The sequence below is a fragment of the Mauremys reevesii genome, linkage group 1, assembly GCF_016161935.1.
Source record: "Mauremys reevesii isolate NIE-2019 linkage group 1, ASM1616193v1, whole genome shotgun sequence".
Taxonomy (NCBI): domain Eukaryota; kingdom Metazoa; phylum Chordata; order Testudines; family Geoemydidae; genus Mauremys; species Mauremys reevesii.
In genome coordinates, this window is record NC_052623.1 from 18276531 (window position 1) to 18293868 (window position 17338).

The 17338-nt window shown below is 46.4% G+C and overlaps 1 protein-coding gene and 3 non-coding genes across 4 annotated transcripts; all 4 read left to right on the plus strand.

Moving 5' to 3' along the window:
* The first annotated feature begins 1860 nt into the window (after positions 1-1860).
* On the plus strand, positions 1861-11404 carry RPS3 (ribosomal protein S3). Its single transcript, XM_039503772.1, has 7 exons — positions 1861-1970; positions 3077-3207; positions 3576-3669; positions 4983-5077; positions 6274-6461; positions 9165-9361; positions 11330-11404. Exons 1-6 carry the CDS (start codon positions 1941-1943, stop codon positions 9356-9358), a joined length of 732 nt encoding a protein of 243 aa, XP_039359706.1. The 5' UTR covers positions 1861-1940; the 3' UTR covers positions 9359-9361; positions 11330-11404.
* On the plus strand, positions 5736-5886 carry LOC120396182. Its single transcript, XR_005593041.1, has one exon. It is a non-coding gene; the product is annotated as a small nucleolar RNA SNORD15 (small nucleolar RNA).
* On the plus strand, positions 8682-8829 carry LOC120396183. The gene has a single exon (XR_005593042.1). It is a non-coding gene; the product is annotated as a small nucleolar RNA SNORD15 (small nucleolar RNA).
* Positions 9984-10124, plus strand: LOC120396184. The gene has a single exon (XR_005593043.1). It is a non-coding gene; the product is annotated as a small nucleolar RNA SNORD15 (small nucleolar RNA).
* Positions 11405-17338: the final 5934 nt, after the last annotated feature.

Genomic DNA, 17338 nt, shown 5'->3' on the forward strand with positions numbered 1-17338 from the left:
AACATTGTAAGAAAAAATGCATGCACACACTTACCCAAGTTCCCTTCATCACGCTCATCCATGTTTGCCTGGTGGCATCTCAAACAGATCCTAACTTGCTGCAAAGCGGGACCCCATTCTGCACCCTGTCTTTGGGTTGCCAACTTTCTAGTGGCACAAAACCAACACCCTAGTCCCAGACATTCCCTGAGGCCCGGCCCTCTGTGGCCTGCTCTCCCCCACCCTCACTTACTTTCACTGGGCTGAGGCAGGGGGTTGGGGTGTGGGAAGGGGGTGAGGGCTCTAATTGGGGGTGCGGGCTGTGGGGTGGGGCTGGGGGATGTGGGGTTTGGGGTGCAGGAGGGGGCTCCGGGTTGCGTGGGACTCAGGGCTGGGGCAGGAGAGTAGGGGGGGTGAGGGCTCTGGGCTGGGAATGAGGGGTTTGAGGTGCAGGAGGGGGCTCCGGGTTGTGGGGGGCTCAGGGCTGGGGCAAGGGGTTGGAGCTCGGGGTTGGGGTGTGGGCTTACCTCAGGCAGTTCCCGGTCAGTGGCACAGCGGGGCTAAGGCAGGCTGCCTGCCTATCCTGGCACTGTGCTGTGTGCACATCGGAAGCAGCCAGCAGGTCCAGGTCCTAGGTGGGGGCCCAGGAGGCTCCACATGCCACTCTCGTCCTCAGGCACAACCCCCCACCCAGCTCCTCCGGTGCTCAAGGCAGGGGCCGTGCGCAGAGCCTGATGACCCCTCCGCCTTGGAGTCGGACCTGCTGGCTGCTTCTGGGGCACAGCGCAGTGCCAGCCCGGACAGGTAGGGACAAGCCTGCCTTAGCGCCACAGCACCGCCGACGGACTTTTAATGGTCCAGTTGGTGGTGCTGACCAGAGCCGCCAAGGTCCCTTTTTGACCGGGTGTTCTAGTCAAAAACCGGACACCTGGTCACCCTACCGTGTCTCCACCCTCCTCCTCCGCTGAGGTATCCATCGTGATCTGTGGAGTGCAGGGGGAGTTTCTGCCAAGTATGGCATGCAGGTCATTGTAAAAGAAGACTGCCTGGGTCTCAGACCCCGATCGATTGCTGTGCTCCCTGCCCTGGTGGTACGCCTGCTGCGGTTCCTTCACGTTCACGTGGCACTGCTGCTGGTCCCCGTCGTACCCCTTTGTCTGCATCCCTCGTGCAATATGCGTATAGCTGTCCATGTTGCTGTGGTTGGTCTGTAGCTGTGCCAGCGCGGCCTCTTCTCCCTACAGGCCCAAGCCATCCACTATCTCTTGTCTACACCGGGTCGGAGCGTGTCTAGTGTGTGGGGTGAAGCTGGCATGGTCGGCTGAGCGGTCACACATGAGAAGAGAGAGCTGCTAAGTGTGCTTGCTAGGGGGGGCACTGAGGAAAAGACATTTCAATAATGTGTGTGTGTGTTGGGGGGGGTTAAAGCATAGAGGGGCTTCTGTTGTCCGTGATCCCTGGCCAGTGGAGTTCACAAACTGCTGGAGGACAGTTAGGTCGACACTCACACTGCGTCGTGCTCAATAGTACAACGTGGCTTCGTGCCAGTCAGGGAGGTTGGATTACTGTGTTGCCGTCTCGGAGCACTTATGTCGGCCGGGGGAGGAATGTGCATGTAGACGGGTTCGCCTGCATCAATAGGTTGATGCACGGTAGTTTGTCAACTTCACTTTATAATGCAGACCCACCCATAATCTGGAATAAGAGTGTCCACACAGCGCTTTGCGCTGAAAGACCCAATCCTGTCTGTAGTGAGTGTGGTACCAGCGGAAGCGTACACACGCCCTGAACCCCTGCTCTCAGAGCACGGCTGGGTGGGGTCCCTGAGGAAGACTACATTTCCCACCCGCCCCTGCGATCCCACGTGACCGGCCGCGGCCCAATGGCAAGTGGCGAAAGGACCTTATATCCTCCCCCGGGCGGGGGGGCCCCTTCCTTTGGCCGGGGCGGCGCGGCTCAAGATGGCGGTGCAGATCTCCAAGAAGCGCAAGGTGAGCGCTGCGGGCGGCCCCGGGCGGCCGCGGGGCCCGGCGATAGCGGCCGGGCTGGGAGCCGGGAGCGCCGGGCAGGGCCCGGGCAGCGGGGCGGGGCTGCCGCGGCGGCGGCGAGGGCGGATGGAGGCGGATGAAAGGCCGGGCCCGGCCGGGCGCAACATGGCGGCTCCCTGCGGCCGGCCTGGCGGTAGTGACGGGGGGAGGCGGCTCCCCGCGGGGCCTGGCCCGTCTCTGCAGCCCGGGGCGCGGAGCCTCTGCCGGGCTGGAGGAGGCGCTGGGGGGCCGCGGGGGGAGCCCGGGGCTGCAGCTGGCAGGGGGGTTGGTTCCGCCTTGAGCCGCCCGCGTGGCTGACAGCAGCTCCCCGTTGCACAGAGCCCCGGGCTCCGCTTGGCACCTGGGCAGGGGCCCCCCGCCTTGGGGAAGCGGGTTTCGGACCCTTTGGGGAGCGGGCCCGTTGGGCCGCTGGGCATCAGGGCGGAAAGAGCAGAGGGTGTTTCGTGCCTGGGCCCTGGAGCTGGCAGAGTGAGTGAGTTTGGTCCGAGGCGTTTATCGGAAGTGGCGAGATGTAGGGTTAAGGGGCTGGTCACCCCAGGGCTAGGAACCTGGTGTGAACCCCGCTAACGTCCATAACTAACAGATGCAAAGTAGGGATCCAGTCGTGCCAGACTTCTAACCAGGTGTAATGTTTGCTGTCGGGTGTCTTCAGGATCAGGGCCTGGGTTTAAGTGTTGATTGTGGGTAGTCTGACACAACTAACTTAACATTCGTACTGGCTAGAAAGTGCTGCCATTTGGAAAAGAGTGACGAGGTATGGTTTCATCAGCTAGTTTTGAGTGTTGTTTTAGCTGTATGTGGTTGAAGCCTTGGTCTGATCGTTGCTTAAGGGATTAAACTGACCTTAGAGGGGTAGTTACTACAGCAGGGTTGAGGCAGATTTGGCCCTTGTACAGGGAGGCTTGTTGTATTATTGTCTCTGCTGCTTTCTGTGAAGAGAAATGTAGACTCGGGCAGTTCAGCCAGCACCTTCAACCAGCAATGAAACTTTAAATTTTAGAAAATTTATTTGTGAACTGTTGAACATAGCTTGACTTGTTCTGTTTTAGTTTGTCGCTGATGGCATCTTCAAAGCTGAGCTAAATGAGTTTCTGACTCGGGAGTTGGCTGAAGATGGATACTCTGGAGTAGAGGTCCGAGTTACTCCAACGAGGACTGAAATTATCATCCTTGCTACCAGGTAATTGAAGCTTGCTCCTTATTCTTTCACAGCAGTTACCAGTAGCCCAAATCTGTGATATTTGTGTATAATCCTTCTATACATGACTGTATTTCTTTGGAAAGATGGTAACCAGAAATTGTGAATGAAATTAAGAACTGGTGAATAAATGTCCATACATTAGGGAAAACTTCCTTGTGATGAGGTTAAATTGTGGAATAGTCGCTGAGAATGATTGCAATCCCTATCTAGTCAGTCATTTAAAACTAGACTTGGCACAGTAATGTGCTGTAGTAAGACTGGTACATTGGCATGGAGAAAAAATTAAATCTTCAAATAGGTGTTACTTACCAGCTGCAGATTCCAATAACCATGTTTATCTTATTCAGAACGCAAAATGTTCTTGGTGAGAAGGGGCGCCGAATCCGTGAGCTGACTGCTGTCGTACAGAAGAGGTTTGGCTTTCCTGAAGGAAGCGTTGAGGTAAATGGCTTTTCTCTTTTTCTTGTCAGCTTTTCTGATGATACCTTAAAATGAACCTTACTGTTGCTTTTCATTACATCAGTTTTAGAAAAGGCATTAATTTAATGTGACAACAATTTAAAAGTCGCACATCTGTCTGCATATGTGTTATCAACAGTCATCACAAGTAAGATTTAATAGTATTGGATATGAGGCATTAGATTTTCACTTTTTATCTCCAATGGAGATGCATTGGTACTAGACCAAAAATGGGGAACATATTATATGGCCTGTAGCAGGTTTGAGTTAGAATGGATTCTTGCTAGCTAGTGATACTGGTTCTGGGCTTTTACTTCATGCAAAACTGATGGTTTCTTTTGATTATTGTAACTAGTTTGTGGAACTCATTGTCACAGGGTGCCTTTGAGGCCTAGATTGCAATGGATAACTGCATCCAGAGTACAGCAATAAGAATTAAAAACAAAGTTTGCAAGGACTATAAAACGGGGGCCATTTGTAAGGGAATAAACTGTTCTCTGGTGGAGTTTAGGAAGAAACTTTTCATTTGGGGAGGCTATTCCATAGTTGCCTACCACAGGGTTTTCTGCATGTTTCCTCTAATGAATCTGCTGCTAGCTACTGTTGGAGATGCTGCTGCTGGTAGGATCTGTGTTAATGCAATTCTTAGCTTTTTTTTTTTTTCCCCCATCTCAAAAAACTAATTGCTTTATGGAACTTTGATTAAACTTCACTGGGAAAAATTGCCAGGTAACTGTATACCACATTGACTTTTGTCCTGTGCTATGCTTAGGACCTTACACTTTCAACCTCACTTTCTGACTGTGATCTCTTTATTAAGCTTTCAGTTGTCCCAGAGTGCTGGGCATGTCTGGTAGGATGCTCCTCCAAGCACAGCACAGTATACCATGCCCACCCTGCAGGATGCATCACCACCGCTGTCCATACCTGGACACGTTTGGAAGATTGCACCTCCAGGGCTGCCTAATGTTCTGAGCCGGCTTGGTAGGATTGCACCTCCAGGACTGCACTAAGCATGCCTTAATGGTGCCTTGGTTTTCAATGGAGCATCACTAGGATGTCTCAGCTCAACATGAGGAGCAGAGGACAAACACCAAAGCAGGTAAATGCCACACTGTTATCTAAGGGTAAAGATCCTGTAGGTATGCAGGTATCAAGGAACTAAGTGAGCTACTGGGTGCAAAGGAGAGGGGCGCACGGAGGGCAGCTGAGGCTCCTGTCACCTGTATGCATGGAAGTCTGCTAACCTTCACTGTTGTAGCTCTGTTTCTGAGCACTCTTTCCTTGTTTTGTAGCTCTATGCCGAGAAGGTGGCCACAAGAGGTCTGTGTGCTATTGCCCAAGCAGAGTCCCTGCGTTATAAACTTCTGGGAGGTTTAGCAGTGCGTCGGTAAGTGCAGAAGTGTAATAAAATGGTCTCTAGATATAATAGAGCAAACGAGTGACTGGGAGCACTCTGGGTTCTGATCCCAGCTCTGACACTGGCTCTGTGGCTTTGAGGAAAATTCCTTCACCGCTGTGTGTGTAGACTGGGTCTAATGCATGCATTATGCAAGTTAAGTTACAATTGACAGAATAAAGATGTAAAGTGCCATTATCTAATTTTTCCTGAATATTAATTATCTAGGTTGCAAATGCACATTGGTAGATTTCTTATTTAAAAAGTAGATTTTTAAAAAGCCAGTTACACTCCAGCAAACTTGAAACAAATTTTAATGAGTGTTTATTTGAACGGTCATTTCTGTGTGTTTAAACACAAGTCTCTTGATAGCACATGGCATAACTAAGTATTAAATAAAACATCAGGATTTGTTCAGAGCTGTCACAATTGGCAATAATATTAGCTATTAGTTTTAATATACAACTTGCCCTGTTACTGAGTGGATTAGTAAAAGCGTGAAGGCTAAGTCAAACCTGAAAAGCTTGCACCCATTTATTCAGAATGGTGGTGGTGGGGAATTAGCAAAGATGGCGCTTCGGTCTCAAACAAAGCTGTCTAGGAAATGCATTGTGGTTTAAATGACCTGTGGTCACACATGTTAAGATCCCTTCAGTGATGATACGATGACGAGTCAGAAAAGGGATATGTATCCTGTTAAGTGCACCCTTTGCAGTGTCATGTTCTGTGATGCTGTGCTTGGGTTCCTTGGCAGGATGGTCCTGTTCACTGGATGATTTAGAGGCATTTGTCTGAGAAGGGATGGAGAGCCAGTATTTTCCACCTCAATAGGCTGTCCAGTGCTTTTTTTTTTTAAATGTAATTACATGTAATAGCAATCAGAGCCCGTTGTGCTGAGCAGTGCACATGCCCATAACATCTAAGCATAAGCTGAAACAGGCACAGAATTCACAATGTTGAAACTCTAGAGTGAAATTTTTAGAAAAATTGTGTAAAAGTAAACAAGGCTATGGGGCAGACGATGCTGCAGCAGTCCCCTTCGATGAAACTTATCTTTAACGAGAGCTGGATTTCTGGATCAGAATTTGATGGTTATGGAGGGTTTAGGTGGCACATTCCACAGCCATATCTCCTACTTGTGCAGTACACAGTGCTTTCTGCTGAGTAACTCTTTTCCTTCCCCAAAGAGCCTGCTATGGTGTCCTCCGCTTCATCATGGAGAGTGGTGCTAAGGGTTGTGAGGTGGTGGTGTCTGGTAAACTCAGAGGCCAGCGAGCCAAGTCTATGAAGTTTGTGGATGGCCTGATGATCCACAGTGGAGACCCCGTAAACTACTATGTCGATACAGCTGTGCGCCACGTCCTCCTCAGGCAGGGTGAGTGTTTGGAATATATATCTCCTTGCAGTTGGCTGGCTCCCTGTATTAGCACTTAGTACCAGACAGTGCAAAGTGCTGCCACTCTGCTGCTGCTTGGCAGCTTCCCTGCTGTCTAACTGCTACAGGAGTGGTTACTCCCAGAATTCCAGTGCATTTTCTGTTGTGCAAAGTATTCAGCCCTAGCTGCTGCTAGTTACTGGTACCTGTAATGCTGTTTTGCCTTTTTAAATTACAAGCCCTTACAGGCTGGGGCTGTCTTCTGTTGCACACGTTTTGTTTAATGTGGAGCATCGTCTGCTCTTGTCCTGTATAAATAAATTGGAAATATAGGTTAAGCTGTCTTCAGCTGCCAATAAATTCCTAATTAGCAAGTTATGACTGGGGCTTAGTAGTACGGTACCATGGGTCAGCACATCAGCTGGTTGTGTTTTCCTGCAGCAGCGTTGCCTATCAGTTAGTCACTTTGGATATGTATACATCTATATTCAAAGTTTCTAATTGTTAGCCCAGAGAATGCATACATTTTCCAGTGTTGTATAAATCATTCCTGTAATCCCTATGGGAGTAGGTAAGACAATATTATCCCAATCATGCAAATGGGGAAAGTGGGACTTGCCCGAGTTTACACAGTAAGTGGCAGTCAGGTTTTCCAGCATGCTAGACTCTGCTCTCTCTTAGTATAAGGCTTAATCATCAGAAATGGATTTTAAAAGTGAGCTGCAAAAGGAAAATGAGCTTTATGCTTCAAGAGATAAAAGGGGCCTGAAAACATTTTAAATAAAAAAATAAATATGCTTAATTCATGAGCCTGTAGTGGGGGTAAGGCTGCTTTTCTATATAAAGAAATAAATCCGGGAAAACACCTAACTTTTGAGGTCATGCTTTATAAACATGGCACAATAAGTAATGAGTAAGTAAGGGCTCAATCCTGTGGGGGGACCCAGGAGCTGTGCTAGTGTTTACAAGAGACTGGCAAAGTGACTTACAAAACTTGGTCATTTTTAAGAAACTTAAGTGAGTAGGAACTTAAGCTCCAGTCACTTTCACTTAGACATACTTGAAAATTTTCCCCTGACTGGCCTGAAATAATGAGTGCAATTCACTGACTACAGTTAATTCCTCTGTGTAATAAATCATTTAGTTGTAAATGTGAAATGTATTCTGATACGTGTTGTATGCTGTTCTGTATTAAATTCCAGTTACCATCCTAATGTAGCTTGACGCAAATTGTGCTACAAGTTCATTATCTAGTAAAGAAGCAATATATCATTCACTACTTTCTAACATACTAAAAATGTACAGTTAATAAGAATCTGAAACGAGAAACTAAATCATTCTTAAATAAATGTATATAGTTGTATAGCCTCCTAGGTAACAAAAAGATGTACCAAATATAGTGTAAAGGCTCTAGTTGCACATAAACATGTATTAAGGGTTATATCAACCAATGAGAGTGCACCTTTCTGAAGCAGAGAACCAAAATACAAATGGAAAAGTTGTTTAAATCAAGGCTTTCCACTTGGTGATATAAATCATTATTTAAATTGCCCTGATTTTAAATCAATCCTCCTGCAGCCAGGGTAGACTGACTTGAGCTAGTGAGCCAAAAGTAGCAGTGTGCGTATTGCAGCTTAGACTGTGACTCGGGCTCTCAAGTCTAGGGGTCAGGTGGGTTTGAGCCCATGCTCCAGCCTGAGCTGCAGTGTCCACACTGCAATTTTTAGCATGTAGTTTGAGCCCAGCTGGCGTGAGTCTGTCTCCCTGGGCTGGGAGGCTCACTGCCACCAGCAGTGTGGGCATACCCTAGCTGACTGAAGAGCTGGTGGAATTAGTGAGACTGAAATCTAAGTAGTTGAGAGAGGGATTTTAAGTCACTGTTCAAAACTTGTTAATTACCTACTTAACACCTGTTCCTGAGAAACATTTGGGATAAAATTATGACTTTGGGTTTATAAAGTACCACGGAGAGCCAAGGATTCCCACCCTAGATCTTCTAATCCACCCAGGGTTCCTGGCAGAAACAGAATGCAAGACTAGATAGTCCTGATATTTTTTTCCTATGATAAAAAGCATGAGGGAGAATGTAAGTCTTCCAGATCTGTGTAATTAAACTTTCAAGAAGGATGCAAACTCTTTTTTACTTCTCAGGTCACTATGTCACATATGAGCAGACAGTCCTTGAGCATGACATAAGAGCAGTTAGCTTACCTGATATCCCTTCAGTGATGATACGATGACGAGTCAGAAAGGACATTTCTTGTGTAAGTGTAGCCTGTTCAGTGCCATGTTCTTTGGTACTGTGCTTAGGGTACCTTAGCAGAGTGTCCTGTTCATTGGATGATTTAGAGGCATTTGTCTGAGAAGGGATACAGAGAATATTTATAAATTAGCACAGGAAACAAGGGTTTAAAGCTCTCACTTTGTGAGAGAGCAGTGCATGAAACGATGAAAGGAAAATTACTGGACTAGTTTACTTCTGTGCCTTTGTACACTTAAAGGTTGTTGTTAATTCACACTGATAGCTGAGTCCTATTACAGATTACCCAAAGTGTAAGCTTTATGTGGATGTTGAAAGCTTCCTCTGAATAAACATGGCAGTGTTTTAGAACTTGTATCAGTTCAGCATCTGAGTGTATACGGAGCATCTTGCCTCCTTTAAATGCAGTGATCAGTTATGCTGTTATAATACAATTTTTTCAGGTGTTCTGGGTATTAAAGTAAAGATTATGTTGCCTTGGGACCCAAGTGGGAAGATTGGACCCAAGAAACCTCTTCCAGACCATGTCAGCATTGTGGAGCCCAAGGAAGAGATCTTACCTACCACACCCATCTCAGAGCAGAAAGGTGGCAAACCAGAACAGCCAGCCATGCCTCAGCCAGTTCCCACTGCATAATGGGTAAGCGACCTTGGTCCGTAACTCTGAAATGATAGAAACTAGTGTGGTGCCCAGCAGAAATTATCATTTTTATTCTCATAAATAAGAATATGCTCATGCTTTGAGGTATAAATTGACCTTCTGCTGGAGTCACGAAGAAATAAAGTTAGGTGTATTATCTGAGTTTCTCCAAAGAATTCTGTATTGCCCTGTGGCCAGAATGGGACAAATGCAGGACATGAAAACTTTGGTCTATTCTAGAATAATGCTCCTATGTTGCTTTGAAAATAAGCATAGGCAAATTGTGGCTTAATCTCTCAAATGTAAAATAAATTTTTTAAAAGTTGATTATAGAAATACATGTGCTGTTAAAGAAGCACTGACTGACCTGTTCAATCAGTAGCTCCCATCTTACGAAGAGACCATCCTGTCGCTGTGTATTTGTTCCCCTCCCTTTCTAGAGTGCACCCAGTCTTTGACTGAAGGGTCAGTTGCTGCAGTGCAGGGTCTGGGGTGATGGATTGGAAAGTAAGGGCAATAGGTAAGGAACGTAGTTGTGTGAAGTGTTTGAGGCGATTGTGATGGGTGGAGCACTGTGTAACTCCTTACCATTGCTGCATTATTAAACCAGTTAACATCAGCCCTTCAGTGAAGATATGATGACGAGTCTGAAAAGAGATATCTGTCCAAGTGCCCTGTGCCATGTTATGTTCTATATCATGGATTTCAGGACTTTGAATCAGTGTCCTTGACTGATGACTTCAGAGGCATTTGTCTGAGAAGGGTTATTGAGGCCTCTTTTGCTAACTTAGTGCTCAAACACTAAAGGTGAAAACTGAGTTATGCCTCTTGGGAATCCTTACCCAAAGTTTCCCACCATGTTAGTTGTGGTGCTCTACCTAACCTTTGTCATCTTTTCTGCCAGCTGGTATATTTGGGATAACCTGCCTTGTAATATGAACCAACTCCCTCTGTCAGAAATTTGTGAAAGCACCTGTCATTCACACACCTATACTATGCCACAGTCTGTACAATTTGCACCATCTTTTCTCCTTATACCAGCTCATGTTCTAAGATTGCGAACACTTCACTGTAGATTTAACCAATAAAGTGCAGGTCTATTCAGTGACTGTAATGCTACAATCTCACTGAATAGACCTGTTCCTGTGTGTATTCAGCCATAGCTGCATATACTTCTGATAATATTTTTTCTCCTGTTAAGTTGTATTTGCCTTGGGGTACTGTGGTGGGGTGATTCTCTTGCACGTCAGCAGAGTTGTTAATTAAATTGCAATTGCAGATGTTCTTAGTGGTAGAGATGTGCAAGGAGGAAAGACCCCACCATGGCTTCACATTCTAGCTAGAGCTGCTATTGCTGCCAGTTAGAAAAAAACATGGTTGGTCACTTCTCCATGGGTAGCACTTTGAAGCAGTTCAATTTATTATAGAGCAACATGCATAGCACCTAAAGCTTTCAAACAAATACAACAAATCACTGGATTTTTGATCACTGCTTCAGGATTTTTTTTGTAAAATCAAAGTATAGTTAGATTTCCTTGGATTACTTTGTTCCCTTAATTTCTAATCTGACAGATCATTAGCAGCAATGACAGGTGTGTGGATAATGCTAGGGAAGTAAAGGGGACCATTTGTACTAATTGAAACCACAGTGGCTTTCACAATCATGTTAGGAATCTGCTTCACTGAGCTAGTTTTAGACCTGTAGCACCCTGGAGCTGATAAATTATGTTAAACTGTAGTGCCTAGCATGGTTGGGCCCTGATCTCTGAGGCCCCGAGAAGCTACCGTAGCACAAATAACAATACATGGATTTTAACTCGTATTCTGAATGCTGTAGCCGGGCTGGTAATGGATTGCAGTCCAGTGGAGCTTCAGACCGGCAGGATAATCTTGGGTCAGGATGACTAACAGCTTTACAGTGATCCCGGAAATTTGTGCTCTTGCTAAGTGTGTTGTTTTTTGTTGTAGGATTTTTCAACACTTGGAAGGAGAAGGTGGACTGTTGCCCATGAAAGGATCTTAATAAAATCATAAAAGACAGTGTAATGTGGAGACTCTTCTTTTGACTAGTTTTAGTTCTTGAAAAGTTTTGCCTACAAGTTCTCTGGAAATTTTGCCGATCCCAAGTTCCATTTTTTTTCTACCACCTTTTGGAGTGAGCCGTCAGATCTCAAGCTAAACAGAATCAGGCTGGGTCAGTGTGCTTCTCTGACCCTGGGCAGAACCATGGCCACAATCTGGTGCTTAGACCTCATGAATGTCCCTTAAATTGGAGTCATGACTCCTCGGTGACATAATTTTATGCCAGTGACTTAAAAAAAAAGTGGGGAGAGAGTTTAATCCTAGTTGTTGAAATGCACTTGGAGAAGTCTTCACTTGAGCATTGCTGTGTGCTGTTAGCCAGCTGCTTTCTGGAGTTAGGTAAAGTTCACAAAATGCTTTTGGGTGTGAAACAGGCTACAGAGGCTTGCAGTTTTTTAAACCTCTTGGAGATTTTAATGAATGAGAGTTCAGTGTGAACCCTGAGGTGCAAAATTTTCATAACCTCTTAGGAATTGAAGGTGGGTCTATGTGGCACTGGAAAGAGCTTTTTTCATTTGGATTTGCGGTAAAATATGAATTGACATGTGTTGATGTGATTATTTTTTCCCCTCCCCCATCATCTCTGTACAAAAGACACCTTTTTAATGGACTGGCTCCAAGTCTGTAGGATAAACTCAAGTAGTAGATCTTACTGACTTCTAAAATACAATACTTGTTCCCTGAATTTCATTGGTGTTTACTCAGCATACATTATTGTATGCCAGGTCTAAGTCTTTGCATGAGATTGCTCTGGGAAGTCAGCAAGTTAGGAGGTGTGAATTCCTCTCATTTAAACCTGATTCTCCTTTTATATGTTAAAGACCACTGTTTCTGAACTGTCAGGGGGTTGGAGAACAAAAGTCAATTGGGTCATGAAGCATTACATCTTATTGCAAGCAGAAGAAAAGAACCTTGCTCCCCCACTTCCCACAACACCCTTACCCATAAAGGTCAATGTTTATTTTGTCAACTCTTCAAGCACACGCGAATTACATAGGTTTATCATTGATACATTTACTATTTTATGGTAAATGGAAGGATTGTGAAAATGTCTTTGAATAAGAGGTCATGGCTGAGAGACTCTGCACTAGCCTGCATTTCTCAGATGTGGCCACCAAAAGCTTTTCTTGCGGCCACAGATTCCTGGGTGATTATTTTGGGGGTGGGGGAGCAGCGGCCCCTTCTCTAGGACCACCAGCAGGGGTTGGGTCCTCCCCCCATCAAACCACAAATGCCAGAGGATCAGGCAGCCAGAGTGAGATTCCTCACCTTCCCGGGAGTGGTGGGCTTGGGCTTCTGGCTTCATCCCTAGGTGATGGGGTGGCAGGCTCTGGCTGTGAGGCTTTGGGCTCTGGCCCCAGCCTTGCGGTGGCAGGTGCCAGCCCTGGCCTCACCACCATTCCGTTGCCCCTGGCCCTCACTGCCTCCCTACCCATCCAGGGATTACTTTGTTCCTCTGCTTGCTTGGTCTGAGTAAATTTGCTGTGAAAAGTGATATTTGTATGTTAATACCACTTTTCACAGACTTCCCAAATCTGCTTCTGTTAATATCACTTTTCACAGCAGCAGACTTCCTAGCCAGCAAGTCTTTTATTTTATTTTATTTTATTTTATTTAAAAAAAAAAAAAGCAACCAAAACAAAAGAAACAGCAAAAGACAAGAACATGCAAAGCACCTTATTTGTGTTTCTATTCTTTGTAGGTCCAGGAAAGAATAGAGAACTGTATTTATATTGAGTTTGCAAAAAACCCTATGTAAATAAATATAAATTTACACTGATTTGGACATGTTTTTTCTAAAGTTAAGTATCTAAACGAAAAATTATCAAGAGTGGCCCCCCAGCAAGAATTAGTGGCCACAGTCAGACCACACACAATTTGCTGTGAGAACCCCTGCACTAGGGAAACAATTACAGGGTAGCACTGCTACTACCCTCTGTAAGCATTGGAGAATCAGCGCTTGGGTTGTCAGTTGGGCGTGTCTCAAACTCAGTGGTACACCGGAGCGTACTAAAGAAAAGTAATACTTAAAATAGCTTCTGCTACATTCTGCAAGGCTGTTCAACTATCAAATATAATATCCAGGCCTATATAAGAGCCTCTAGCAAAGTAGCCTAGCTTACACCCTTCTATACATACAGAAGCTATAATAATCAGTCAGTTCAGTAACTTTTAACCATGAATTCCTCATATTGTCTTTGCTAACTTCATGTGTTAGACTGAAGGTGTGTGTGTGTGTATCCATTCCTAACACTGGGTTTAGTGCATCAGGCTACTTACAGTTTTTAGGTTTACAGTTTCCTACAGTGGAAATAAATAGTGGAACTCTGTATTAAATTCTTTATAGGCACTCTGAATCTGATCTCATTTAGGTGCCTCTTAATCTACATATTGCTGTGATAAAATGAGAAATACTAAAATGTGCAAATTTTCCCAAATTTGGGCAGATGTGTTGGGACATTAGCACACTCCTTGAGCCTTGTTCTTTTACAAAAAAATACTGTAGCCAGAAGTGTTCTGTGATCAAAAGAGGAAACGAGAGTGGTTAATGGGATTTCACTAGTACCCTGTAACTGGTCTATATGCTTTAAAAAAACCAAACAAACCCCATGTGCTACAGCCATGCAGGGGAAGTGCCAGGCAGATGCAATGGATGATGGAAGTAAGGAATGCTTGATTAGCCTGCCCTAGCACCCTTCCCATTAGTGCCTTGTACTGCAAAAACAGACTCTGAAAAAAACGGTAAACTCTACTTCTGCTAAAAGGGAAAAACCGTTTGTGGCCAGAAGATGGCAGTAGAGCAGCTGCTCTACTTTTTAGGGCCAGAAGGGACGTTTAGCATAACCTGTATAATGCAAGCCTGGGCATCTCACCCAGTTACTCTTGTAAATTTATTAGTCTCAATCCTGCTTGCTAGAGTTATGCTAATAAAAATATTAAGTTTCAGAACCTCAGAATACTTACATTTGCCAATAACTATACTATGAACTTCTTGAAGAAAATTCATTTTAATAAGTTTAGAGCAATTCTTCTGTTATCTTAACAAGTCTACTTTCACCCCTGGCCAGAGCCCTCATCCCCTGCACCCAACCCTCTGCCCCAGCCCTGAGCCCCCTCCTGCACGCTGAACCCCCCAGCCCCACCCCAGAGTCTGCACCCGCAGCCCTGAGCCCCCTCCCACACTCCAACCCTCTCAGCCCCACCCGGGGCGGCTCTAGACATTTCACTGCCCCAAGCATGGTGGCATGCCGCGGGGGGTGCTCTGCCAGTCACTGGTCCCGTGGACCTCCCGCAGGTGTGCCTGTGGAGGGTCTGCTGGTCCCGCAGCTCCACCGAAGGCGTGGGACCAGCAGACCCTCCGCAGGCACACCACCAAAGGCTGCCTGCCTGCCGCCCTCCCAGTGACCGGCAGAGCACTCCCCGCGGCATGCCTCCCCACGCACGTGCTTGGCGTGCTGAGGCCTGGAGCTGCCCCGGCCCCACCCCCACCACATGAATTTTGTTATGTGCACCAATATGAAGGTGGAGTGTGTTCCATCACTTCCATAGTGGTGCACACAACATTCATTCCACACATGGGTGGGAAAAATTAGAGGGAACACTGGCCAGCAGGGGTTTTTCCTGCAGTCACAACACTCTCCTGGGCAGAGATGGGGGAGGGGGCAAAGCTGCAGCCCTTCTCTGCAGGGCCCAGGTGCTCTGGCAGTGGGCTTCACCCTACCCCCCTTCAGCCAAGACTGGCACTGGGCTTCACCCTTGCCCCCTCCCTGGCTTCAGCCATGGGATGCTGGGGGTAGGCTTCAGTACCCCCACTTCAGAGCCCCAAGGCTGGTCTTCAGCTTCCTGAGGTGGTGGGGATCTGGGCTTCAGCCCCGCCCCCATCCCCTCCACCCAGGGCAGCAGGGCTTCAGGAAGGCCTGCCTGACTGGGTGCTGTGGTCAAGAGGAAAGGAGCAGTGTAAGTGTGGGGAGTGAGGCTGCAACTTGGGGCAATGGGGGTGGGGAGCCCAGGGGGGTGATGGGGAGCCATGGAGATCTGGGGAAGGCAGGGGGAGCCAGAGGTGATAGGTGGGAAGCTGGGGGAGGTGCCAGGGACCCCAAAACACAACTGTACATTTTTATTGAGTGCAAAAGGGGGGAAAAAACCCACATCAATAAATTACAATGATTTGGACGTGTATATGTGCATATTTAAGTTAATAATTTTAAGAAAATTTGTCAGAGCCGCCACCAGCAAGAGTTGATGGACAATAATGGTCCTTTGTGGCCTTAATATCTATTAAGCTGCCTGTGATGTGCAGAAAGTTCCTGATGACATATGAGTCTGAAAGAGCCCAGTTTAACTTACGATCCTAGGCTGAGTTTTTGGGGCTGGAGTGGAAAGAGCTCTTTGGAAATTGTGACTGGTTGAGCCAAGAAACACCAAACCCTTTGGTATTGTCTTACAGCTACTTTTAAGATTAGCCTGCTCCGCTCCATCTCTGCACACCTTTCCTTTTCCAGTACATCGGGTATCCTCCTCCTGTCATCTCCATGCTATTTTCCCTGCCGTTCCTTTGCCTTAGAACTGAAGAAGAGCTCTGGATCTGCCAACAGCCTGTCCCTCCGACCAACAGAAGTTGATCCAATTAAAGATATTCCCTCACCAACCTTGATTCTCTCAGACCTGCCTGTCATTTAAATTCTTCCTCAGTACACAAAGCCTAGCAGGTTCAGCCACCGAGGAAAGAGCTGTGGCTAAAATCTGTGCTGGCAGATTATACCACCAGGTGGTGTCTGATACACAGGGTGCGAACATGCTCCAGTGGATACAGTAGAGGTGTGGACCAATGAGACATTTGCCTTGTTTGCATAGGTCTTTTACTGGAATGAAAGGCACCATGGGGCCCTGTTCACCTATGGCTGCCCATTGTTTCAGCTGGAATTGAGGGTGCTTCGAGCATGTGGTAGGTGTTACCAGCTAATGGGGTCAAGCAGAAGATGGAGGTATCAAGGGGGGAGTCTGTTCCTGGCTTTACCATATTTTCTTCGCAACTGTGGGCAAGTTGCTTGTAGCTGATTTTTTTAAGCCTGCCTTTTCTCCAGCCACACACCGAGGGTCAAGGCACTGAGCAGTTGGGGCTCCCGTTAGCTTCAGTAGAAGCTGGGAGCATTCAGAAAATTTGGAAAGCAGATGACTAACCACTCTGTGCTGTTTCCCGTGTCAGAGGGGTGGAGAGGCTAAATGAATGTTCATAAAGTGCTGCTCTGACTGCTGGGTGAATGGTGTATACTTGAATTACAAGACAAATAATAAACCCAGGTTAGATTTAAGTGGACAGGGCAGAGACCTGCCACCCAAGCTTCAGCACCTGGAGGAGGTTTGGCAGATAAACCCCTTGAACCAATTGCTTATGGCCATTGCAGGATTCAAACAATCCAGGCCTTTATGATCACACATCGCACCTCCCACAAATGCCAAGATTAATTGAAAAAGTTTTATTGCAAAATTATACAACTCATAGTTTTGTGGTACAAGAATTCAAAACAGGAAAAAAAAGCAGACACTTCCATTCACATGATGCAAATTGACACTCTCCCACTGTGTTCTCCACACTCCCACCCACCCTATCCTGTATAAATGTGCAACAGACATGGGTTTCAGTGCACAGATTTGCAGTGTGCATGCTCAGGCAGTTATTTTGTGCACTCTGATACATGCCCGTGCCCCCGCCACCACCACCACTCTGTTGGCGATGCTTGTCAGAGCTGTAACTGGCGGTGTTAAGGACAGCATTGCCCTCTGGGCTGACCTGTATGGGATTTTGGCACATACGCTTTACTGTACTTTTGTAACTTCATCTACTAAGAGACAAGATCAGGTCACATTTTGGCCCCTAGATTTAGGTATATACAC